The sequence below is a fragment of the Apteryx mantelli genome, chromosome 22 (genome assembly GCF_036417845.1).
Source record: "Apteryx mantelli isolate bAptMan1 chromosome 22, bAptMan1.hap1, whole genome shotgun sequence".
NCBI lineage: Eukaryota > Metazoa > Chordata > Aves > Apterygiformes > Apterygidae > Apteryx > Apteryx mantelli.
Genome location: NC_089999.1, coordinates 14,537,348 through 14,562,376, shown reverse-complemented (window position 1 = coordinate 14,562,376; position 25,029 = coordinate 14,537,348). Strand labels below are relative to the sequence as shown.

The 25,029-nt window shown below is 46.2% G+C and overlaps 1 protein-coding gene across 2 annotated transcripts in view; it reads left to right on the top strand.

Annotated features, from left to right (window-relative positions):
- CLUH (clustered mitochondria homolog) overlaps nt 1-25,029 on the top strand; it is a 45,533-nt gene that overhangs the window by 13,709 nt on the left and 6,795 nt on the right. For both annotated transcript variants that reach the window (XR_010886197.1, XM_067309619.1), the window contains exons 3-25: nt 1,798-1,969; nt 2,126-2,269; nt 2,483-2,610; nt 3,260-3,414; nt 4,868-4,993; nt 7,054-7,201; nt 8,012-8,104; nt 8,639-9,333; nt 10,563-10,780; nt 11,436-11,540; nt 12,691-12,791; nt 13,961-14,113; nt 14,788-14,850; nt 15,584-15,828; nt 16,269-16,353; nt 17,056-17,209; nt 17,676-17,815; nt 17,930-18,010; nt 18,956-19,081; nt 19,629-19,750; nt 21,211-21,304; nt 22,065-22,199; nt 23,884-23,957. Coding sequence is in view for 1 of the 2 variants with exons in the window: in XM_067309619.1 (XP_067165720.1) it covers nt 1,798-1,969; nt 2,126-2,269; nt 2,483-2,610; nt 3,260-3,414; nt 4,868-4,993; nt 7,054-7,201; nt 8,012-8,104; nt 8,639-9,333; nt 10,563-10,780; nt 11,436-11,540; nt 12,691-12,791; nt 13,961-14,113; nt 14,788-14,850; nt 15,584-15,828; nt 16,269-16,353; nt 17,056-17,209; nt 17,676-17,815; nt 17,930-18,010; nt 18,956-19,081; nt 19,629-19,750; nt 21,211-21,304; nt 22,065-22,199; nt 23,884-23,957 (3,557 nt within the window). In the remaining variant the exon portion in view is untranslated. The remainder of the gene's footprint in view (nt 1-1,797; nt 1,970-2,125; nt 2,270-2,482; nt 2,611-3,259; nt 3,415-4,867; nt 4,994-7,053; nt 7,202-8,011; nt 8,105-8,638; nt 9,334-10,562; nt 10,781-11,435; nt 11,541-12,690; nt 12,792-13,960; nt 14,114-14,787; nt 14,851-15,583; nt 15,829-16,268; nt 16,354-17,055; nt 17,210-17,675; nt 17,816-17,929; nt 18,011-18,955; nt 19,082-19,628; nt 19,751-21,210; nt 21,305-22,064; nt 22,200-23,883; nt 23,958-25,029) is intronic.

The window sequence follows — 25,029 nt, the reverse complement described above, 5'->3', positions numbered from 1 at the left end:
CGCTCAGCGCCGGGAGAGGCACCGGAGAGGGCCTGTGGTTACGCCGCTCCCCTGAGGTCTGGCAGAACCGGTGCGTGCCGCCGGTGGGAAGTGTTTGAACCAGTGCACTAACACAGCGCTTTCCTTCGGCTAGTGGGGAGGGGACAGGCATCAGAGAAGGCTTGTGGGAAGTCCCTTTCCGTGTAACCTGGCCAATATCCTCAGGATGCTTTTGGCTCCCTGACTTGTCTGTTTTCGAATGGGGTTAAGTGGAGAAAGAGGCAGCAAAGCGTAGAAGGTGCAGGAGAGAAGCTCCCTAGGCAGTGGCTTTTAGGGCAAAAGGAAAGAAGAGGAGGCATGAGCAAAAGGCTGTCTGGCACAGGCCAGCGGAGGCTTTGCAAGGGCAGGGGAGGGTCTTTTGCTCCAGATCCCAGGTGGGTTGAACGAGGTGTAGCTGCCCCCTTGCCCATCTCCAAGGGGGTCGGGCACGGAGCCGAGCACTGAGGGAACGGCCTTCCCGCTTCCAGGCCCTCCTAAAGGAGGGATGAGAGTGCGTAACCTCTGGGCCTGACTCACTGGAAAGGAAGACCTCTTGCTTGCCCGAGGGGCTTGGCACGATGCTTCTTAGGACTGATCTGTGCTTGGCAGTGACGTGCTAGCACAGGCTCAGGGAGCTCGAGCGTCTGCTTGGAGGTCCCGGGAGCGATGCAGTCTCTACTTCCCCTCTACACAGAGCTCTGCTGAACACTGTAGCCTGTGTCACGTGGACAGCGATGCGCTGCCAGATCAGGGCGGGCTTTGACATGCCTAGCCGATACTGTTTTAGCTTGATACTTCACTGAAAACCGTTTGGATGAAGCATCTTTAATTTGGGGGGGAGGAGCCTTGTGAGTCTAAACCCACGGGGAAGTCTTATCTCCCCATGACCAGCAGAAAATGTAGTGAAACTATATCCCCCATAGAACTAGCTGTATCTCAGCCCAGCTTCTTTTTCCCATTTAAATCCTGTTGGCTGTTAGTTTTAATAGGCTAATAATAGCAGGCCGTGCTGTTTACAGCAGCTTATGTAAACTACCCCGAATTTTCATAGCTTGAGAACAGTGTCAGTGGTGCTGGAGCCAAAGCAGGGAGGTACAAGAGCAGCCCTGGTGCACAAGTCGGGGTGGTTCCTCCCATCCCGGAAGCCACGTGCTTTTGCAGGCCACGTTCCCTAGAGGTGCTGCATAGATGTGCCACACCACGCTGTGGGTACTGGTGCAGACTGAGTGGAGTAAATGATCCATTTTCCACTTACATCATTCAAAACCTCACCACAAATGCACAACGTGGATGGATAAGGGGAGAGTTGCTGATTTTCCCCCTTTCTTCTGCTCCTTTGCTGCCCTCTTGCCATCTCTGTCCTATGCCTGTGCTTAGTGCAGCACAAGGCTGTGATGCCCATGGGTGCTGAGCCCTGCGGGTTGGAGCCAAGGTGGCTGACCCAAGCAGAAGAGGTGGGAGTACCCTCCAAGGAGGGACAGGAATAGTCTTTCTGGGAGGAAGAGCTAGAGTTTGCCTTTCCAAGCTCAAAGAGGTACAAGAGGTGTTTGATCCTGCACAGAGGAGCAAAATTTGGCAAGACCGTGCAGGAGGAATTTTTGCATGTGCTCTAGGGCAGTCTTCCATGCCTGCTACCCTCAAGCTTGCTGACACGCTGCAGTGTTACTAGGAGAGCAGAGATGGCTCTAGTGTGTTTGTGTCCCTGTGCTGGATCCTCTTTAGGTGTGTGCTGGAGGATGAGTTGGCTGAGAATAACTGGCTGGGTTGTTCTTTCTTAAGGTGTCTCCTCAAGAGATGGTGCAAGAGATCCACCAAGTTTTGATGGACCGAGAGGATACCTGCCACCGGACTTGCTTCTCTCTGCAGCTGGATGGCAATGTCCTTGATAACTTTGCTGAGCTAAAAACCATTGAAGGACTGCAGGAAGGCTCGTTGCTGAAGGTGGTGGAAGGCAAGTTCCTTGAAGCTTAGGGGAGGGAATGAATGAGGGTTTTTGTAGGGACTGTTTTTGGCCACCTGGCAGCCTGCTCTCCTTTTTGAGACCCAGGTGCCAAAGGAGTAAGCAATCATGTAACTGCAGTTTCTTTCCTCTGTTTCTGCTCATCAGAGCCATACACAGTGCGAGAAGCCAGGATACATGTACGTCACATTCGAGACCTTCTGAAAAGTCTTGACCCATCAGATGCTTTCAATGGTGTGGACTGTAATTCACTGTCGTTCCTGAGTGTCTTCACTGAAGGAGATCTGGGAGGTATGGGGCCCAAAGGCTTCTCCAGCGTGGCGAATGTTTTCACTAACCCTTACTCCTTGCTTCATTAAAACACATCATAACCATCTGCTGTCCCATGTCATTCAGGAGTGTAGAGAAACACTCTGAGCACTTCTGTATTCCCGCTTGAATAATTGGGGGGGTCGAGTAGGGCTATGTTCTTCAGCACTAACTTTCTATCTGTTTTTGTTCTAGACAGTGGAAAACGAAAGAAGAAAGGTACTGAAATGGAACAAATTGACTGCACCCCTCCTGAACATATCCTGCCAGGTAGCAAAGAGAGACCCCTGTGTGCCCTTCAGCCCCAGAACAGAGACTGGAAGGTAGAGTTCTCCTGTGTCATTAAACAGCTATCAGCACATTCCTTGCAGCAAAGCGGTGTTCAGGGGTTGAAAGCTGCATTGGACTTTGGGATTTGCTCTGCTTGATGCTTAATGAGTGCTGGAATAGCACTGCTTAACCAAAAGAATAAAGTCCAAGAACTTGTGTGCAAAACGCTGGACACCGAGCCTGGACACCTGCAGAGCATAATAAAATGGCCTGTCCTGCTGGGAGGGGTAGCAGGGAAGGGAGAACTGTTTTCTGCAAAGTTTGGGAGACGGGATCTGCAGATGACTGTAATTACCCTTAGGTTTCCCATACCCCCCCCACTTAGGTTCTAGTGTCTTCTTTAGAAGCTGCTATTTGAAAACCAGTACATCCAGAAACCCATGTCTTGTGCAGCACAAAGGCCCAGGTGTCTGTTTTTACCTGTGTCTTATGGTGTGAGATGTAGCAAATTAAGGCAAAACACTACACTGCAAATGGGTTGAGGAAAGCTGTGTTCTTAAGACCAATTTTCTCATAAGCTCTGTTCCTGGACCAAGCAAGGGCAGCAGGTAAAAGGAATCCAGCTTGCACGTCAGATGGCTTTGTCACTCAAGGGAATTAATTCCCACTGACAGGAATCGCTTCTGTTGCATTCTTTCATAGCCTTTGCAGTGCCTAAAGGTATTGACGATGAGCGGCTGGAACCCTCCACCTGGTAACCGGAAGATGCACGGAGACCTCATGTATTTGTACGTCATCACAGTGGAGGATCGGCACGTCAGTATCACTGCATCCACTAGAGGATTTTACTTGAATCAGTGAGTAACTAAGATTCCTCTTGTCCTGCCCTGCAGTGAGTGAGCTTGCATTAGCCAACTGAAAATGAACACATTTTGGTCTTTCTTTTTTGTGGGAAATAGCCTATTTGAATTCACTGCTCACAGGGGTTTGTAGGAGTTGTTATACTGGACTGGGCTGTTCAGTTATGCCTGGTACCATTCTTCCACAGTGGATAAATGGCTGATGCTTTAGGGAAGTTGCAACATCCCATAATATTGTCAGCTAATTAAAGCATTTTGAATTGGGAGAGAATTCCTTCCTGACCATTGCAACTAACTTATTTTGCCCTAAAGCAAGAGCACAGCCTGGCAGAACTTCCTAGCCAGGGCACAGATCTGACTAGCCATCTTTTTTTACAGTGACTATGAGGGGCTGTTAAAGTGACTGTATTGTACTTGTGAAAGTAAAAGTGGCTGTACTGAAAGAGGTCCAGGGTCTATCCAGGCCAGTAGTTTATTAAAGAAGCCTGCTGAATTGAGGGTAGGTTGAAGACAAGTGTAGAGCAAAAACCCTGCTGTACACTCAGCTCTGAGCAACCATCAGTTCAGAAATATCTCTAGTGGTCACGATTCTGCAATCCAGATATTTGCCTGGGTGAGCAGAACTGTAGGCTTGAGATGGTGTGAGGTTGTAATTCACAGAAGGGGAATGATGCTCCCCGAGGAGGGGAAGGAGAGCTTAAAATATAGAAGAATGTAAAAAATTAAGCACATCTCTTCCTCCCTTTCCATTACAAAGGGGAAGTGCTCTGTGTTAAACCAGCTTGTAGAAGAAATAATTGAGAAAGAATCTCTTTGTCTGTGGTTTCCTACCAGATCTGCAGAACTGAGTAATGATTTTACCTGAATGAGAGTAATGGTTTTAAGGATACACATTACTGAGCGCAGGTTTCTGAAAAGCAAGTGGCACAACGGGAGCAAGAAACAACTGGCCTTGTTGGAGTTTGGCAAAACATGACCCATGACTTAGGGAGAGGGCACTGTTCTTACGGTCCTGGCAGGTCAACTGCTTAGTACTCCAGCAAGCAGACTTGGTGTCTGAAGAGAGCACTTACTGTTTGGTATAGCTGGGTTCTCTGTTAAGCTAAGGTCCTGGAGATGTGTTTGGAAAGCTCTCTTTTGAGAAATCAATCCTTCCTAGCTATAAAAATAAAAGCCTCTTTTTAAACACAGTGGTGGCTGAAGAGAGTCTAAATTAGATTTGCTGTCCAGTTCATCGGGGCCCAGGCCCAGGGTTACTAATTGTGTCTTAGTTGGAGAGACTGGAGGGGGCCCTTGCAGCCTGTCTGCCCATGTACCACTTGGTCTCCATTTTGCAAACAAGGATATGTTCTGCAGGCCTTTCATGCTCTCACTCTTCCCACGCTGTAGGAATGTGATAGAAGTCTTACCTGTGACAACAGCATGTATCTTTATTTCTTTTTTCTTGCAGGTCTACTGCATACAACTTCAATCCTAAACCTGCAAATCCCAGTTTTCTCAGTCATTCCTTGGTGGAACTACTTAACCAGATCAGCCCTACCTTCAAAAAAAACTTTTCCGCTCTGCAGAAGAAACGGTAGTAGCACTTCTTCCTCTCTAGTTGCTTTTGGTAGCTTTAGGTTGCTTGGGGAATCTGATGGTTAAGTTGCTTGGTGAGGCTCAAGCATTTGGCTGGCTCTGTGGGAACTGGATGCTGCTTTCATGTAGCAAGGATTGCAGTGCCCTCTTTCTCTGAACTCATACAGTGGTGGGATGGTTGGTGGAACGCATGAGTCTGTGCAGCAAGGACCACCAAACATTTGACTAAATCCAGGCAGTACCCTGATGAAACTGGCTTTTCCTTGTTTGAAACACGGAGCTGTCAGAATTGAAATGACTTGTCCGTTCTTATTCAGCACAGTGGTAACAGAAAGGCAGGTGGATCCCCAGAGCCCTGATCCTTATCCACCTGATGGTTTTTCTTGGTTATAACTCCTGGATGACTCTTGCTTAGAACATGCAGATTTATCAATTTTTGGCTCTGCCTAAAGAAAAGGGTGGGGGGACAACAGCTTTCTGTTGTCGTAGTGGTATCAGATGTGGGACTCAGCTGGAGTGCTGCACTCTGCCCCTGCACTGCTGAGAAGCTGAACAGGGGGAGCTCTTTATGCAGCAGGAGAGAAGGCTTTTAACTTCTCAAGGGTTTGTCTGCACAGGGAAGCTTGTAAAATAAGGTAGTACAAGTCTGCAGTACAGCCACTGTGTCAGTTCTGCAAATGGACCTCTTAGTCCCTGCTAATAAGTCTTCCACATGGGAGAGATTATGAAAACGTAAGTTGGATGTGAATCTGTAGTGCACTAACTATGCCATGGAAACCCCCTGTGTAGATGATCTTGCTCAGTAAAAGCTTTTTTCCTTCTTCCTTTTTTTATTTTTTTTTATTTTTTTTTTATTGCTGGTTAGCTTAATCCACTCCCAGGGTGAGCTGCTCAACAGCATTGGTCATACACAAGAAAAGGCTGGTGTGTTGCCTGGCTCCTGAGATGCGGGTCTCCTCACCAAGTCTGTGTTGGCTACACACCTTGGGTGGGAGACTTGATGATTTTCTAGCTAGCCAGGCAGCAAAGAGTTAACGTGAAGCCAGGCCATGTGCTGCAACAGTGAATGGGTTGATAACCTGATCAGTAGTTACTCTTTTCCTGAATGCAAAAAAAGACTGAACCATAAAATAATCAGGAAAAGTAGCACACAGGAATTTTGTATAGCCTTACAGTGGAGAGAGAATAATTATTTTAAACATGTTTGTGCATGTACATTTTTTTCTATTTTCCTCTAGCTCCTATAATAATAATAAAAGTAACAATGGATTGTTTTATCCTCCTGTCCTTGCTGCAGGGACTATTTATTCCACTCCAGAACAGTGGGTCCTGTGCAAAACCTGTCATTCTTTAGAGTCCATTTAATGAACTGCCTAGGCTCAGCAGGATACAAATTGACAGGCACATTGTGTGGCTTTCAAGAATCCTGCTTCTGGTCTCATTAAGTAGATGAAAGTGACACTATACGAGGGCTGGAAATTAGCAGTGGCCTCCAAGCCGCCACTGTGACTGTCTGGCCATTTAAAAAATGATTATACTGTATTGCCTGTTGGGCCAGAAGTAAATACAGATGAGACTCCAGCACCTGCTGAGAGCAGGCGGACTACACAAAAGGGCATTAGGTGAAGCTTGCTTTTCACTTTATTAGTGGGTGTGTGCTTTAGGCTTATATTTTATACTGCAAACCTTATGGACTGGAGTGAAAGCTGAGGGCCAGCCTAACAAAGGTGGCCAGCTGGGAGTGGTGATCCCTTGCCTCCACGCTTGTTTTGTGGCAAATGGAGAGCATTATGGGGATCTCCAGAACTGAGAATAAAATTGAAAAGGAGGGAGTGGGGAGAGCCCAGTTCATTCTCCAGACTGCTGTTGAGAAATGCTGCCAATCCTGACCAGCCAGAGAGGCTGTTAAATGAAAGTTCACTGTGCTGCTTGTGAGACCCAATCTTATTTTGTTGTTTGGTAGAAACTGATGTTGCTGCAGAAGGGAAAATTCTCTGTTGGAGTGAAAGAAATCTTCCCTTGGTGGAAAACACCTAATTGTTTTCACTTCCAAATTAGGGTTCAGAGACACCCTTTTGAAAGGATAGCCACTCCTTTCCAAGTGTACAGCTGGACGGCTCCACAAGCAGAACATGCCATGGACTGTGTCCGGGCTGAAGATGCTTATACGTCTAGACTGGGCTATGAAGAGCACATACCTGGACAGGTATCGGTCTTGCTTTGTCTGAGAATGCTGGTGATAGCGCTGTCTATTGCACTAGGAGCCTATTAGCTTTTACCAGCAAGTAGAGCTCTGGTATTTGTGGAAGGGTCTTGCTTATCAAGGGAGAACTTGAATGAGTTCAATGAGAATGAGTTGAACTCATCCTCAGCCGTGACCTTGAACTGTAGAGGGCTGTGCTGCTCAGAGTGTAACTTTGAGTATATATAAAGGTCTGAGGAGCAATTTCTGCACAAGTATCTATAAGTCTTGTGTCCATGCTCCAAACCCCTGACTAGTGCCACTGAACTGCACAGAAAGCCAAGCACCACTCTGTCCAGGTCAGTCCGGGAAAGGCTAGCTCTTGTTTCTGAGCAAGCAATTCCAAATGTTTCAGTCGCAGCCTCGTGGCACGAAATCTTTCAGGCCTTGGAGTGGTGCAGGCCTGTAAAGGCTGTGCATGGGTGGTCTGTAAAGGCTGTGCATGGGTGGCTGTCCGTCTGTGGTGCGATCACGTCACAGTGTACTGGCTAGTGAAATCTGCACCATGTTACTCCAAAGCTGTCAATCTGGTATTTCAGTGAAACTGCACTGTGTAACTTGGACCAATGTAAAATATATCCCAAATTAACACTGAATAAGCACCACTCTCATTGACTGCTCCTGCTGTTAATTCTCTTCCTCTGAATGTCATGTCAGCCTAAAATTCCCCCTGCCTTTCCCTTCTCTCAAACTGCCTTGTAAACCAGAAAACACTGATTTCCCAGCCCCTGCCTACACAATGCATTGCTTCCCACAAGGCTTTGACTCTTTCAGACCAGAGACTGGAATGAGGAGCTGCAGACTACACGAGAACTACCGCGCAAGAACCTACCAGAGAGGCTGCTGAGAGAACGAGCTATTTTCAAGGTAACTTTGGGATGTGCAGGCAACTCTTACTTAACCCCATCTCTGCTGTCCATATCACAGTTGGCCTCTTTGCCTGGGCTTACCCTTAAAAAACTGCAAGAAGAGGTTCTCTGAGCTAAGGGGCCTTGCACGTCTGCCTTCTGCTGTCAGCCTCTTGGGGAAGAGTTGCCCTCCTTGACCCGTATCTCCCTGCTAACCATGAGGCAGGCTTCTCTTAGTTCTGTGCTGTTCTGTTTGATCCAGTCCTCCTCTGAGTGGGTGGGAGGAACAGGGGAAGGATGGACATGTATAAGCCTAAACCCTCTTCTGCAGAGAGTTGATGAGACAGAGCCATGGTGGTCCCTAATGTTCTGGGTCCTGGAGCATGTATGAGCTACTAGTCAGGCTCACAAAAGTAAAAGCCAGGTGACCTGCCTTCCTGCTGGAGGGCCATCAGGAGATGAGGAGTGAAGAAGGTTGCAGAGAGCTTTGAGAGCAGAGTGCTGGGAGGATATGAGCCCTTCCTTACCCAGCTTTCTCTTCACCTGCCTGCAGGTTCACAGTGACTTCACTGCAGCAGCAACAAGAGGTGCCATGGCTGTCATTGATGGTAATGTCATGGCTATCAACCCCAGTGAGGAGACCAAGATGCAAATGTTCATCTGGAACAACATCTTTTTCAGCCTGGGCTTTGATGTCCGTGACCACTACAAGGACTTTGGAGGAGATGTTGCTGCTTACGTAGCTCCTACCAATGACCTCAATGGCGTGCGGACCTATAACGCTGTGGATGTAGAAGGGCTGTACACACTGGGGACTGTAGTGGTGGATTACAGAGGTTACAGGGTGACAGCTCAGTCTATTATTCCTGGGATCTTGGAAAGGGAGCAGGAGCAGAGTGTCATCTATGGGTCAATAGACTTTGGCAAGACAGTTGTCTCGCACCCCAAGTACCTGGAGCTGCTGGAGAAGACCAGCAGGCCACTTAAGATCCAGAAGCACAAAGTCCTGAACGACAAGAATGAGGAGGTGGAGCTGTGCTCCTCGGTGGAGTGCAAAGGCATCATCGGCAATGACGGGCGTCACTACATCCTGGACCTGCTCCGCACTTTCCCTCCAGATCTGAACTTCCTGCCTGTTGAAGGGGAGGAAATGCCAGAAGAATGTAAGAAAATGGGATTCCCCAAGCAGCACAGGCACAAGCTTTGCTGTCTGCGGCAAGAGCTCGTTGATGCCTTTGTAGAGCACAGGTGAGCTGAGCTCCCCCTTTTTTCCACATGCATGCTGGTAATGGTTGGAGTCAGGACCACGCTGCCTTGTCCCAGGGATATTGCCACAAAGCTCCTAGAATAGTGCAACTAATGCCCTTGGCCCTGCAGGTGCAATTATAAACTTAATCACTGAGAGATTAAAACAGTGGAGATTCTGACAGGGTTACAGGGAGCTGGGGAAAGGGATGGCTTTGCCTTTTAGTCTCCCAAGTCTTTTATTTGTGTGCATTCTTTTTTGTAATTTCCTGTCTAAAGATTTAGAAGTTCTTCTTTCTCTGTAGATATCCCTAGACATCAGGAGTACAGGAATAGGAAGGATTTATACTCCTCTTTCAGGCTCTTGATGTCTTGGATGCAGCATTTTTGTTCTAGGGGCTGGAAAAAAAAGTACCTGTGGGAACTACTGTAGCTGCCTCTGTGGTGAAATGTATAGGCTTCCCTGCTTGTGTCATACGGGCAAGGAAGCGGGAGCTCCAGGAGCAGCATAAGCAGTGTGGTGCGGCCATGTGGCGCTGGTGTTAATGCTCCTCTTTCCTACACGGAGGACTGCAGGGTACTCTGCTACTGCAGATGGTCAGAGTGTGATTTCACTCTTTGGGAAGACAAGTCTTCCAGTTGCTGGCTGAGGAGCTCTGCCCACTGAGCAACCAGCTCTGCAACCAGGCGCTCTTCCCAGTCCTACCACGCGCCTGCAGGCGGACTCCACCGCTTCGCAGGAGAGATCCCAGGCCAGTAGCATGCAGCACTGTGGCCATAGAGTGCTGCTACTCCTTGGCCGGGAGAGGTTGGGCCTCCCTGTGCTAAGGTCTCCTGGCAAAAATTGCTGCTGGTTTTTGTTTGGCATAGTCCTGTGCATCTGGCATTAGGGCTAAGAGTCTTTCTGAGCTGTCTGCTGGTTCTGCGTGTGGAAAGCAGTTTGTAACCACTGCAAAGAGATTAGTTTCCCAGTGTGATGGGTGTGAAAATCAGGGTTGGTTTTTTTGTTTGTTTTTTCTCTTCGTTACATTAATGACAGATGTTAGAATAATGCGCACTGCTTTGATATGGGAAAGCTCATGAATAAAAGGCATACGTCCTGCCTTTACACAGGACAACTGGATGGTCCTAACTTTATCAGTTTCTCCTCTCCTAGAGGAGCTTTGTTCCCCTTGGGTTCTCCTGCTGTGTATGCTGTTTCTTTGCTGAATTCCTCTTTTCTTTTACTCTAGATACCTCTTATTCATGAAGCTGGCAGCACTGCAGCTGATGCAGCAGAAAGCCAACAAACAGGAAAGCTCAGGTGCATTGGAAAATGGCGCCTCTCCAGAGAACGGGACTGCAGAAAGTGAAAAGTCTGAGTCGGAAGATGGTAAAATAGACGATAATGTGACTGGACTAGAGCAGGTTAAAGAGCTTGCTGAGACCATTGCATCTGATGATGGAACAGGTACTTAATCCTTTGCATCAGAAGCAGCCCAGGGCTCCTGCACTAGCTGGTGGGCTTTGTCACTGATAGGACGTGAGCCAAACTGAGAAGGGACAAACAGGACAAGCACTGGCTTCTTCAATTAATATGGTTTTAGCCTTTGTGTGAGCTGTTCACACACTAAGAAACTAATCTTCCCCTGCTGTCCTGGAGGCAGGTTGGGTAGGTGGGCTAAGTGTCTCTGAAATACAGCAGACCCATGAGCTCTGACAGAAGAATGAGAGCCTGACCGGCAGGCTGGCCTCCTGGGGGCCAGCAACCCACAGCCAGGGTGTCAGAGACTTAGTGCAGGTCTACAGTGAATGGGGTCTGGCAGCTCTGGGGAGTGTGCAGTGCTTAAACACCTCTGAAAATCCTAGGCTTGAAGCTGAACATCTAAGGTTGGGGGAGAGGGTGCATAGGTATTCTGGATAAGCGTACGTGCTCTTGTTCAGATTTTGCATTCCGCATCTATGCTCCTTCCCAAATATCTTACCACTGACTGTCCACTGGATTTCTGCAGCGTGTGCCATTATCACTGCTTTAAGTAACAAAACTTTTCTCTTACTTTAATACCTAGGCTTGTTGTTTTCTAAAATTCACACTTGTTTTTATTCTCTTTTCCTTCCTGCTCCAGTGGATCCCAAAAGCAGAGAAGTGATTCGAAATGCTTGCAAGGCTGTAGGCTCCATTAGTGATGCATCATTTGACATTCGGTTTAACCCAGATATTTTCTCACCAGGTATGTGCACAAAGAACTGGGTTTTGTTCCCCTTTAGAGGATTGCCATGTCCAGCGAGCTACAGACAAAAATCTGTGTTCTGTAGTCAGCAATAATGCTGGCTTCTGGCTAGCTGGGCATCGTGCAGGGTTCTCCATGCAGTACAAAAATACAGAAGAGGAAAAGAAATATAATTGATTGCAATGCTCAGACTACCAAATGCAGGCAGTAAGCTGTCTCCCACCATGACACTCAGGGGAGGTCTGCAGAGCACTGCCAAGAATCTTCATGTCTTCCTCCAGCATCCCAGCTGCTAGACCACATGAGAAGAGGTGTGGGGGGGGGGAAGCCATTAAATTTGGTCCTAACATTTTCTCTGTAAACAACTACAATAGTTGTAGTTGGACGACTGATGTTGGATGCTCAGTGAAGGGCAGGGTTTGTTCTAGCAATATCATGGTGAGTAGGTCACGGTGCCCTTTCAAATTTACACATTCGTTGCGAGCATTGTATGTAGCTTTCTGTGACTGGAATCACCATTCTTGATTTGGAAATATAATACAACTGCTGAAAGTGTTTACAGGGGTGAACAAAGGCTGTATACATGCAAATTGCAGGGGAATGGTCATGTAGTTGAGTTTAGCTTGGAATAAACATGTCAGAAGGAGCATGTGTTTTGAACAGCCAGTAATCTTCTAAGGCTGGTGTAAAGATTAGTGCTTTGGTACTGACTCTGCTGCCAGAACATACAACTGTATTCTAATTTTGTGTGTGCCAAGCCAAGAAGCTTTGAGCTTCTAGCACTCGCAGTATTTCCTGGCCCATCTGCTGAAATGTGCCCATTCCTGTCTAGCCAGTTGACTCTGCACTGTAAGCGGTGTACACAGTACTTTGCAATAGATAGAATGGACCAGATAAAGAGCAGAGCTCATGCCTTTAAAAGCTGTGTTAAGAATGAGTGGGCACGAAGCAGCACAGCCAGTAACAAAGCAGCGCAGGTAAGGTTCTTCCCACTGAAACGTGCTACAGGGTAGATGGCTCTTGAAGTCTTTAATTCCAGGGAGGTAGAATCACTTCAGCTTGTTACCTTGTCTTGTTATATGACTTCTGTATGTGAGGAGGGGTTTTCCCCAAGTTACGCGTTTTATATTTTCCATTTTCTTGCTCTTAGGTGTTCGTTTTCCTGAGTCTAGCAAAGAAGAAGTGCAGGATCAGAAGCAGTTACTGAAGGATGCTGCTGCGTTCCTACTCTCATGCCAGATTCCGGGTTTGGTAAGGAACTGACAACCAGCACTAACGTCCTCTCTGAAAGCTTGCCTCAAGTCTGGCCACTCTGAAGATCAAGCGTTGATGTGGTCTTACACTGCCTTCTCCTCCCGACCAAAGGCTGTGCTCTCCTGCTGTCAAGTGAAGTTCTGGCGCAGGCGGCAAAGTAGAGCGAATGGTGTCAGCATCTTTGATGCAAGCATAAGAGGGGTTTTACATTCCCATTTTGCATCATGGTATTATTTTCCCACCTCACTCCAACCAAGAATATATATCATTAGTAATTAACAGATTTGTCAAGAGCTGGGAGCAGTAAAGACCATGTAAGTCACCCTCCCTTGCCCTAGGCATCCTGCACAGCTCACTGTATTACCTGACCCTGATTGAATCAATTGATGAGTAATAATTCTGGAGTAAACTGGTAAATTGCTCTTGCTAATATCTAGTCTAAACATTCCGTCTGCAAGTCTTAAGCATTTGAGATGTTTACCCACTCCCCTGCTAGATAAGAAACATCAGCTGTTCCTTTCTTAAGCCATTCTCTAAAGTGACTGCTAATGTGCTTATTACAGCTGGCACTGCTAGCGAGGAGGGTGGAACTGGTGCCCTTCACTCCAAGAAGTCCAGCAACTCTTAGTCTTAACTAGAGAGAAGCTAAACCCTTGTCAGATTTTTTTTTTTCTAAACTCTACCTCTCTGTAAATCCACTAGTTTTGTAGTTAGTCCACTAGTTCTGTAGGATAGTTTTTAAGATCGGCTATTCAACCTTAATCGTCAAGGGGAATGAATCAGAAAAGGGCTGGACTTATTTTGCAAGATATTTCATACACTAGTATCTAAATGCAAAATGCTGTGCAAGCATGTGCTTGAGGGCAAGTTACAGACTAGCACAGAACTGCTGTAAGCAGGCAGTTCACCCTATCCTGTATCGGAAAGTAACCGGTGTTACTTCCTGACGTACATTAAGTGACTCTTTATCAGCATTGCAACACAACTTAAAATGCAAGTGCCATTTCCCCTTACCAGCCCAGTGTGTACAACTCTGTAGCCTTCTAATTGGAAGCGTGTTTTTAGTCAGTGACTGTAAGATCCTTAAGAGAGAGTCTGCGAGTTCCCCAAGCATTCTTCCCTTCATGTCTGCACTCTGTAAACCAAAGTTTGCATATTCTCTGCAGGTCAAGGACTGTCTGGATCACACTGTGCTCCCAATGGATGGGGCTACCTTAGCAGAGGCCATGCACCAGCGGGGCATCAACATGCGCTACTTAGGCAAAGTGATCAACTTCATCTCCAAGACTCCTGGCCGTGCTCAGTTGGATCACATTTTTGTAAGCATCACGCTTAACTTCAGACTGTCACTTAAAACTGCCTCTGGGATCATTTGTCCTGTATAGATTCCAACTTAGCTAATTGTTTTCTCTTTGTAAAAATAAGCAGCTTCAAAAAAGAGGAGGGAGAAGGAACTCTAAGTAGCAGATAGGGAGTTTTGCTCCCAAATCCTTAGTGGCTTTCATCATGTTAGGGAGTCTGAGGGTCCTTTGGGATATAAAAGTGCTTCAGGGGTTCCCAAGCTTAATAGCAGTTAAACACAGCTTGAATTTTTCAAGCCATGCATGTGCCTCTAAGATCTGCTGGGGATTTGGACTAAGCTGGGGAGCGCCGCGTGTAGCGTGCCAGGGGTTACATGCGAGCCTGTTGGTGACAGTCTCGGGCTGAGCACTTGGTGCCCCGTCCTGAGGGTGCTCGGGGTGGTGCCGGGAGGCAGCAGCAGGCCTGAGCCCTCCTGCACTAGGTGACTTGCCATCACCAGGCATGGGTGAGCGTGAGGGCTCTTCTCCGACTCCAAGAGTACTGTCAAATAAAGTCCAATGCTGGCTGTAGGGTAGGGTTGCAGAATGGGTCTTCTGCAAATATTGATCAAAGCCCACTTCAGAAGCAAAGTATATCTTTCATTGTTGTTACTGACTGACTCTTAGACTCTGCTCTTTGTTCCCTTGGATAGAAAATAGGAATCAGTGAATTGATCACTCGATCAGCTAAACACATCTTCAAGACATACCTTCAGGTACGACCTGCAGTCTAACCTCTGGCCTTGTGTGTTCTCTCTAATGACTTTTTTTTTAACCTCTTGCAAATAGATAGCTGGTTGAGTCTGTTCTCTCATTAGACAGTTCATGGGTGTTGCCTAGCAACTGGAAGTACAATCCCATTACAACTAAAATAGGTATAGACCTGTGTATAGGGGAAAACAAGTTCCCACTCGAAGATAGCCTTCCCAGAGAATAATCATTCATGCTTTTCCTCCCCAGATTCTCACTCATGTTTAAAGCTTTTAGAAGTGAAATCACAGCTTGCCTTCCTTGTAATACTTTTTCATCTTAAACAGTATTACTTTTACCCTCCTAAGAAGCTCTTTTATTGTGTGAACGTTAGTGCGTCTGTGTACCTATATGCATGTAGTATAGTAAAATATCTGGTTTTAGTCAAATGACAAATCTGCTTTATATTCTCAGGTTTTTCTGTTACAAGTAACAGGCCCAAAATGAAACTGGAAGATCAGTATTGATTAAAAAAAACATGCCATATGTGTATATAATTCTATCTGTACTAGTTCCACTTGCAAATGTCGAGTCTGTCCATCTTCCTCCCATGATGCCCCCGCCTTGCTTACTGTCTCTCCCTCTCCCGAATGATTTTTCTGTTCCTGGTGGGACTGGGTCTGTGTGAGGCTCAGAGTCAGAGCAGTGTACGTGTGATGGAAGGTGTCGTCCATGACTGATTTCAGTGTCTTGCTGCAGGGTGTGGAGTTGTCGGGTTTATCAGCAGCCATCAGCCACTTCCTCAATTGCTTTCTAAGCTCCTTTCCAAATCCCATTGCCCATCTTCCAGCTGATGAGCTGGTCTCCAAGAAAAAGAATAAGAAAAGGAAAAACAGGAACCTTGGAAATGCTGATAACACTGCATGGGCCAGCATGACCCCTCAGGAGCTTTGGAAGAATATTTGTTCAGAAGCAAAGAACTACTTTGATTTTGGTCTTGAATGGTAAGCAGAGCAAATTACCCTCACTTGTGTGTGAACTCTCACCAAACTTCTGTAGCTTTTATTGTTCTTTAGTAGGACCTCCCTTTCTGATTTGTTTTCTGTTTAAATGTAAATTTTTACTCTTCAGGGAATATTACACATTTAAAATGAAAAGAAATCGGGCAAGGAGCAGTAGGGGGAAGTGTAGGAAAATCTGAAATGGGATGAAACCTATGAGACGCATGCAGCTAGGAAAGCTAGGCGAGGAGGGTTTCAGTGGAAAGTACTGATGTGCATTTCTGTAAACTTTAATAGACTATTAGCATGTGATATTGCTTGTTATGTGATGGCTTCAGTTAGCACCTAGTTGTAAAGGGACCTGTGCTTCAAATAGGCCATGGAGGAGGGATGTGGTTGTGTAGAAACTTGCCCAAGAGCTCACCTTGTGCGTGCTTTTGCAGTGAGAATGCTGACCAAGCAGCTGAAGTGTATAGTCTACAGAAAATCACCCTCCTTCGTGAAATCTCCCTCAAAACTGGAGTCCAGGTAAGATCCACGTTTTCTCTCCCTTCTGCATCGTGTTCTGTACTGAGAAACTTGAAGGTGAAGTGCTGTTTGTTAAACAGCTTTGCAGGGCACGGCCTTTCAGAAGGACAGCATCTGCCCTTAAAGGTCTTCCTGTGGCATTAATGCTGGAATACAGGTGCTAGCCTTATGACAAGATTTCTAGTGAAGTTCCCTTAGAGGGTAACTTACTGTGTGATTTGTCTGCCTTAATACAGTTCCTGTATCTGTTCTGTCTGACAAACCAAACTGTTGCATCTAACTCTCATGCATGTGTGTACACACCCCCACACTCACCCATCCATGCAAAAAGAAACAACTCTTTGGCTGAATTCAGCAGGACTTGGGTTGTCCTCGTTTGAAAAACAGTTGGTTTCCTTCTCATACTGCTGCCTTCCCGCTCTTCTCTTGTGTGCGAGAGTTCAGTGAGATGGTGTCTCCCTGTCGTGGGTGCTGGTGCTGGCGTGACCTTGCCGTGGCACTACAGTGCTCTTTCATCACCAGCATGGGGGTGTGCATGCATGCACATGACCTTCCTCCAAAATGCTGTCCCCAAGTAATGACACAGGAGGTCTTTTGGCTGAGAAGCCAGAAGCAGAATTCAAGGCTCGTTTTCCCCTCTGCTCTTGACAAGAACCTCATGGAAGTCATGACTGTGACCTTCTGTCTTTTTGGTTTCTCCAGATACTGCTGAAAGAGTACAACTTTGACAACCGGCACAAGCCCACCTTTACAGAAGAGGATATTCTCAACATCTTCCCCGTAGTGAAGCACGTAAACCCCAAAGCCTCAGACGCTTTCCACTTTTTCCAGAGCGGGCAAGCGAAAGTTCAGCAAGGTACAGACCTGACATGCCCCTGCCTCTTGAGGTTACTGCTGCTAAAAGAGCAGGGCGTATGTGGCCTGCTGCCCTCCACCAGTATGCTCCCACCTTGCTATAGGAGAGAAATGTGGTCTCCAAGATCATCTGAATCACAGATCTGCTATAAGGTTATCAGCTATGAACAAGGATGGATATAGGAGAGCTATTTCTTTCTCCCAGGTTTTAATCCTTACACAAGGCAGTGACCTAAAGCTACATATCCCTGCTGCTGTTTTCTTGAGCCACATAGATTTCACTGCATGGATAACATATTTCTCCAGCAACATTGGGGGTAATTATCCTTGTGGCTCAGGACTTCAGTGAAGAAAATCTAAATTTTTTTTTATAGAAATTTTCTTCCCAGGAGGTTGCAGGCGAATGCTTAACAAAAACTAATTTTCTTGGTGTGTTTTTTTTCTTTCTTTTTTTTTTTCCCCTTCAGGTTTCTTGAAGGAGGGCTGTGAGCTCATCAATGAAGCCTTAAACTTGTTTAACAATGTGTATGGTGCTATGCATGTAGAAATCTGTGCCTGCCTGAGGCTGCTAGCTCGTCTCAACTATATCATGGGAGATTATTCAGAGGTAGGCAAGTGCTCACAGGGGCTCTGTTTGGTCCTCCCGTTCTTTCCCCCATGCTTCCTTGTTCAAGTGCATGGCTTCTGCATGACTTGCCCTTGGGTCTTCTGTTTTGTTTAGGCCTTAAGTAATCAGCAGAAAGCGGTGCTAATGAGTGAGAGGGTCCTGGGTATTGAGCATCCCAACACGATTCAAGAATACGTAAGTACAGGGTGCTGGGGGAGAAGCGGCATCTCATGGATGCACCTGGCATCTGCAAGCCTTAATTTATGTCTGAACCTAGCAAACATCTGCAGTTCTCCTTCCTTTGCAACATTCTTCCCAGAATTCTCTATTTTTATCATAAGCTCACAATTTTTCTTGGAAGTCTCTGGTTCCCAGTTGACTTTTTTATTATTAGGACAAAATATGTGGGCAAAAGAGCTTCTGCAAGCTTGAGACTTTGTGGGTTCGTAGGAGTTAAAGGAAAAAGTTTGAAATGTAGGTTTTAATACTATATTTTCAAATAAATACAGTGTTTGCTGGGGAAGAGAGGCAAGTCAGAGGCAAAGATCTGTTGTCTACAGACTGGCAGTTCTGACCTACAGTTTTCAAGAGTGCTGTCTGCAGAAAACACAGTTTTTGGATCTTGCAATTGCTCACACTTGAATAGTTTCCATATCTTAAGATTTTGTAAACTGAATGCTTAAGCGTTTGAGTTATGAGCATCCCACGTGATAAGAACTTGAAGTCTGTCTTAGTTTAGATTTTCTTGGTTTTTTTCTGCTGAATGTTTATATAAGGATTCATTAATTCTGCTGGCTTTTTCCCTAGGCTTGTGTCAAAAACAAGGAAAGAACAAAAACTCTCCCAAAGAGCCCAGCTAGACTATCATATATGTACAGAGCAACTTTGAAATATTCCTGGAGGTGCCTAAGAAATACTGAAATGAAATATTTCAACTGCTTCTCAATACTGTATCTTATGTAGATACCTCAGTAGAGCTGTAAATTAACTAGCAGGCTTGTATCTTTTCTGAATAGTTGAAATCCTTTTTCACATTAAAGGAAGATCTTTTTTGTGTGACTGTGGGAGTGGAATGGAGAGAACACTTAGCTTTAGAAAGTGGTAAACAGCATTAATGCTTGATTATTTCTTATGTTATAGATGCACCTTGCTCTGTACTGCTTTGCAAACAGCCAACTCTCTACAGCATTAAACTTACTGTACCGTGCACGCTACCTCATGCTATTGGTATTTGGGGAGGATCACCCAGAAATGGCACTCTTAGATGTAAGTAATCTCTTAGAGTCAAAGTCTTCAAGAAACCTCTTGGCCCTTAAAATGCCTGTGTTGCTGAGCTATTTAAAATGTCCGTATAGGCATTGCTTTTTCCTCCTTGGGTTTACTACCAGTTAGTACCATTATGAGAATGGGAAAATGGAGTTTGACTATTTAGCTGGGAAGGCCAGCCTTCTGTGGCCAGAGCTCTTGCACTGGGGCACTGGAGATGTGGGTTCAAGTCCTGTAATCCTTGGGAAAAGTCCTTAGTTTAGCCTGATCTTTGTTCTCCTCCATAAAAGGGAGAGAGCTCCTTACCCCTGTTCTGTCTGACTTACTTGGACTGAGCTGGAAAGGGGGAGAATGGTCTCCTGTCATGTGTTACATGCTGTAGAGATGCCTTTCTGTAGGCATCTCTGCACCTCATCTGAGGCAATAGACAGCCTTTTCAAGCAGTGAAGTACCTGTCAGTGGTCTTATTTACAAAGCAATAAATGCTTAGTTAGATTTTGCCTTTCTGAATGCCTGCTTGACTTCTTTGTGCGGTGGCTTCCTGCAGAACAACATCGGCTTGGTGCTCCATGGAGTTATGGAGTATGACCTGTCTCTCCGGTTCCTGGAGAATGCCCTGGCCATCAGCTCCAAGTATCACGGCTCCAAGTCCTTGAAAGTTGCACTAAGGTGAGGCACGATGGAGCGCTGGGCTGGGTCACGGTACTGTTAGAGAGTGAATACATTCAGCGTACGCTCATATGGGAGGGCTCTGCTCTGGCTGTGTCCAGCTGTGTCCCTTTAACTTACAGATTCTACCTAGTCCCAGCTGGTCTGTCAGGCTCCTTGGGCTGCATGCGTTCAAGGGCATGGTGCAGCTAGAAGGCTGTGGTGCCAGTCTGAACTGAGCATCCAAGCTTTTCTGGAAGGATGGAGATCCCTTGCTCTTGAAGTTACTTATGAGATTTACTGTAATACTGTTTGCCTCAAAACATGACAAAATGACCCTGGTCCTTGTGGACTACTGGTAGAAAAATGCATGCGGCAAGTGAAGGTTGGAGAGGAAGGCTAATAATACTGGGAGACTGGGATGATAGGTAACATTTGTATTTAACTGTTTCGGCCCTCAGGGAGCTATCTTTGAGGTACATATCATTTGCTTTTGTCCTTTACCATTAGGGCCCTGTATTTGAATAAGATACTGAGCAGCTCCCTTGTGTTTCCAAGGGAGCTACGAGTGGTCGGCACCTTCAGGATCAGCTCTAAGTACTCGCTGCTTTTCAGCGCTCTATGCGCTGTCCTTGAATGCAAAACTGGCTCACAAACAACCAAGCAAAGGCCCACTCCTAATTACTACTACCACATTGCAACCCATCTGTTCTTTGTCAGAGTGAAAATAAATCTTACTAAGCACACGCAAGAGTCTGATATGTTTTCTAGTAGTTGATTGATATGCTTTCTGCAGAAAGCATCTCTCCTTCCCTCAGCACTAGGATGCTTGATGAGATCCAGCACCTCCCACAGAGTAACAATGCCAAAAATAGAAATCTTTGTTCATTCCAAAAACACTAAAGATGCAAAGTCCAAGTCAAATCAACTCCCCCAACTGGAGAGAGACCGGGTGACTTGGATCCCAGCTCTGCCACTGTTTTGCTAGTTGTTTCTGTACCAGAAGATTTTTGACTTTTGGCTGGACTAATCAAATTCTTCAAGCATTTGCTTTCCAAGAAACAAAAAGCCCCTTTTCCAATGGGAACGGCTTATGGCTGCTTGCTTTTTCTCCACTTAACAAGTCTGGCTACTGAGATGTTCCTGTGGACGTGCTGCAGCCATTCAATATTGCACTGGAGCCTTCATTCCTGCAGCATCCAGGAAATCTGGTCTGCTGTCAAAAACCCCCAGTTCCATCTCTTCTGTGGATCACTTCTTGCTATTTTAATAAAAGCCAAGCCCAAATCATTGTAGTATATTAATCCCCAAATGAGGGGTGGGGAAGGAACTGCTAACATACTGTATTCAGAGTTCAGTGTCTCATTTGGTGCTAGTATTAAGACTTCTAGACTCTGTTTTGCTAAAGCCATGTTCTGTGTAGTGCAGAAATGTTTCTTCTTTCATTACGGTCCCTCTAAAGGCTTTTCTTCCCCTCGCAGTCACCACTTGGTAGCCCGAGTGTATGAGAGCAAAGCAGAATTCCGGTCAGCTCTGCAGCACGAGAAGGAAGGCTACACGATCTACAAAAATCAGGTAACAAGCATGTGTTCTGTTAACTTTTATCATGTTGCTTTCTCGTGAGAAATGAGCACTGCCATTGCAAAAATAAATCCACAACTTACAGTTCAAGGAGGCAAAATTGCTGCCCTGTGCCATAATTGATGAAACAGTCTTTGAATGGACTCCTTTCTGCAATTTTGTCTGTTCTTGCTGTACCCCCATCACTGGACAGAAACTTCTGTTAGTGACTTGGCCCCATGTGGAGTGTGTGATATTTGTTGCTGCTGAAAGAAAGCAAGCGCATTCTGGCAGGGCACTGAAAGAGCTGGTATATCCTTTCCACTTTTTGCATCAACTGTCTTAAATGTCAAGTCAAGCTAGCTTAGTAGTTGAGCTGTTCCATGGACAATAACCTCTCCTGCTTGCAACCCTTGCTGATGCACACTAAAACTTCTGCATCAGCCTGGAGTCTGCCCGAACATGTCTGCAGCTGCACAGCTGTGATTCAGCACCATCTCACTGACCGAAAGCACAACCTGGCGGAGGGAATGCTTCTCGCCCAGCAAACATGCTTCTACTTGATGGAAATGTGTAACTTTGACAATAAGGCTCCTGCAGTAATGTGGGGTGGTGGTGGGTTTTTGCTGGTTGGTTGCTTTTGTTTTATTAATGTCAAGGCAGGTGAAATCCAGTTCTGATAGGTTTCTATAAGGATGCTAAGCCAGCAGAAACTAGGAGTGCACACAGGTTTGGGTCCTGTTCTGATTTGTAATGTGACTTCTTTTTTGATTAGCTTGGAGAACACCATGAAAAGACCAAAGAGAGCTCCGAGTACTTGAAATACCTGACTCAGCAAGCAGTCGCTCTTCAACGCACAATGAACGAGATCTACAAGAATGGATCCAATGCGAACATTATGCCACTTAAGGTAAGCTCATGCATTGAGAGCAATCGAGAGCACTTGCTGTAGTGACAGAGATGGTCTTCAGCTGTAACTGAAGAGCACGTGAGTGTAAGTGTGCAGACTTCTGCCTGTGCAGGAAATGTTAACAGCCGTACCAGTTGCAGACACTTCACAGGCAGGAGGTTCCTGCAAGTGCAGAGGCTCAGAGAGACACAGCAAGGTATAAACAATGAGAATTTGCCCCCTCAGCTTTTAAATGTCCTCGGCTCCAGCTCTTTCTCCTGAGCTCAAGCAGTTTAAGGGCTGAAGCAGATGGTGTTGCAGGGGGTGAGAATGACCTGGGCAGCTCGCAGCGTGGGAGCCTGGAACGCCCCCTCCTAAACCTGCCCCTGCTGCTGACTCACTGGCTGTAGGCAGATTGCTCAACCCATAAGTACCTTGGTTGTTTCCTCATCTTAAAAAATGCTGTCATCTTTCACTAGGTGCTTTGTTCTCCTTCCAAGGATGGTGTGGTGCTGGGAGGCTGGGCTGCAGCGTGGCACGGGGGGGCCTGTTTTGCCTTGCCTTGGTGCACTGGGACCGATTGGCCATGGGGGGCCAAACCCAGCTGCTCTTATCTGCACGTGCACCTGGTGGATCACACCAGCCTGTCTGCAGCATATCTAGGGGAGTACAGGACACCGTGCGTGATGGGTGCTCTCCTGACGTGCTGCACACAACTGGCTGCCAGAGGATTAGGAAAGTCTCTGGCTGCACAGACCCCTTCCCAGTCAAAAGGGGGGAGTAGGGTAGCTCTCTGTGGGGCTGGCTTGGGTTTTCCTCTCACTGCCAAGAACTGGATACAGAATTGAGAAGTTTTTGGCAAGGTGACTTGAGCATAAGGACTTTGAATCAAGTGAGTGGTCAAGTCTGGGAAATAGTGTCCAGCAGAGAGGCTCAAACCCACAAAATAGTAATGAAGAATTTACCTTTGTTATACAAAACTTAAGTGGAATACTTGTGATTTGGGCCTAATGTCACAGTTAATACTGTTATTCCTGGGACTGTCCTGCTATGTCACTAAGAGACCATCTATCTTTGGAAATCCTTTTGCACCCTGACCAGAACACTTCATTATAGTTGTGTCCCATGGCTAGCTGCAGTAGTACACAGGGGCACAGGTGCTCTGTAACCATGTATGTGAACACCTGAAAAACAAGGCAAGGGAGTTATTCCTCATCTGTAACAGTGGGATAAGATACGTGCAGAGATGTGTCAGAGTGCAGAGTGTTAGAAATTAATGTATTTGAGACTGGAGTCCAGTTCTGCTCGTCTCCTGATGGACTGGCCTAACTAGAAGTTCATTCCTCTGTTTACATGCCAAAGAACCCAGTCCTGGTTGCTGTGATAGAGCAAGAGATTATGAACCCACATATATATTGAATTTAACTGAAGTCCCATGGAGTTCAGCAGGGAGGTTGCCCAAAGTGACTGGGGACATCTAGATGTGGGTTTTTTTTATCTTAGCAGTGTAAGGAGGTAGAAAATATGGGTGATGCCATCTTGCAGCTAATAAAAGTAGTGACTAATGTGAGTTGTAACTGTTAGTAACAGCTATGCCTTTCAGCATAGGAGGTACAGGTGGAGGGAAACAGTCTTTGCTTGGTCTAGATTTGCTTAAGAGCTTTTAATTGTTCTGTGGGTTTTGTTTTTTGTTTTTACCTTATAGTTCACAGCTCCCAGTATGGCCAGCGTCCTGGAGCAGCTCAATATTATCAATGGAATTCTCTTCATTCCGCTAAGGTAGAGTGATACCGATGTATGTGGTGCTTTTATCTGTGCCCTAACAAGCAAATTTGTAATTCAAGCAGTTGCTTTTATCTTTGTCCCCAAGAAAACATAATCCTGTGCTTCCCTTTGCATTGGGAGTTAGTCTGGCCCAAAATGGGGAGCTTCCAGTGATCTCAGGTACTTCTTTTTTCCCTTCTGCCAGCACTAGGCAAATAATGGCACAAATGTGTCACTTCTGCAGAAGAGTTGCTTCAGGGGGTGGTGCAGTCCTCAGTGACAGGAAAAAAATTTTCTGGGTTGCAAGAAGCATCAGGGTCTCTTTCAAAACTGTGATCTTGAAGTTGTAGGTATCTGATCTCATAAAACCTAAAATCCTTCTGTGTAGCTTAAAGGAAATCAGCCAAGTTTTGAGAACTGTGAGTATCAGTGGGTAAAAACAACTGTGCTGCTTACCCTGGGGGTTGCTCTGCAAGCAGGCAGGGAGCTCATAGTTCCTGTTTTCCCTTCTGAGCCCGTCACCTTTGGCAGCAAAGACATGGCTGAAGCATGGTCTTCTGGGTCTCTACCTGGAAGAAATGAAGTTAGCAGCCCTGTGCTAATTCTTAAAGAATAGCATTAGCTCTTACCCAGACAAGGCTGCTTTGCTGGGTGGCAGCCCTAAGTATCTTGGAGGGTTTCTTTCCCCAGCTTCCCAGGATTTGGTTACAGAGAGTATTGGGTGAGACCACAGTACTGGCCCTGATCATTATTATCATCTTTTTAAGACCACTGCTGAACTGCAATGGTCTTTTTTAAATTTATTTTTTGCTTATAAATCATTGTCTCTTAAACTGTTAGCTGGGCCAATGAAAAGATAGATGACTGAGCTGAGACTATTCTTCTAAGCCTAGAAATAATCAGTGAAGGTAGAAGTGCAGCAGAAGCAACTGAAGGCTGTCTGAACAGAGACAGGATTAACCTCACTGCCTCTCTAGCCAGAGGGGCAAGCGATGGGTCACTTCCGCTTGCAGTTCAGAAGCAACGGGCGAGCTAGGCCCTTAGCCAGGCCTGGCAAAACAAGGCCGAGAGATCAGAACTGGGAGCG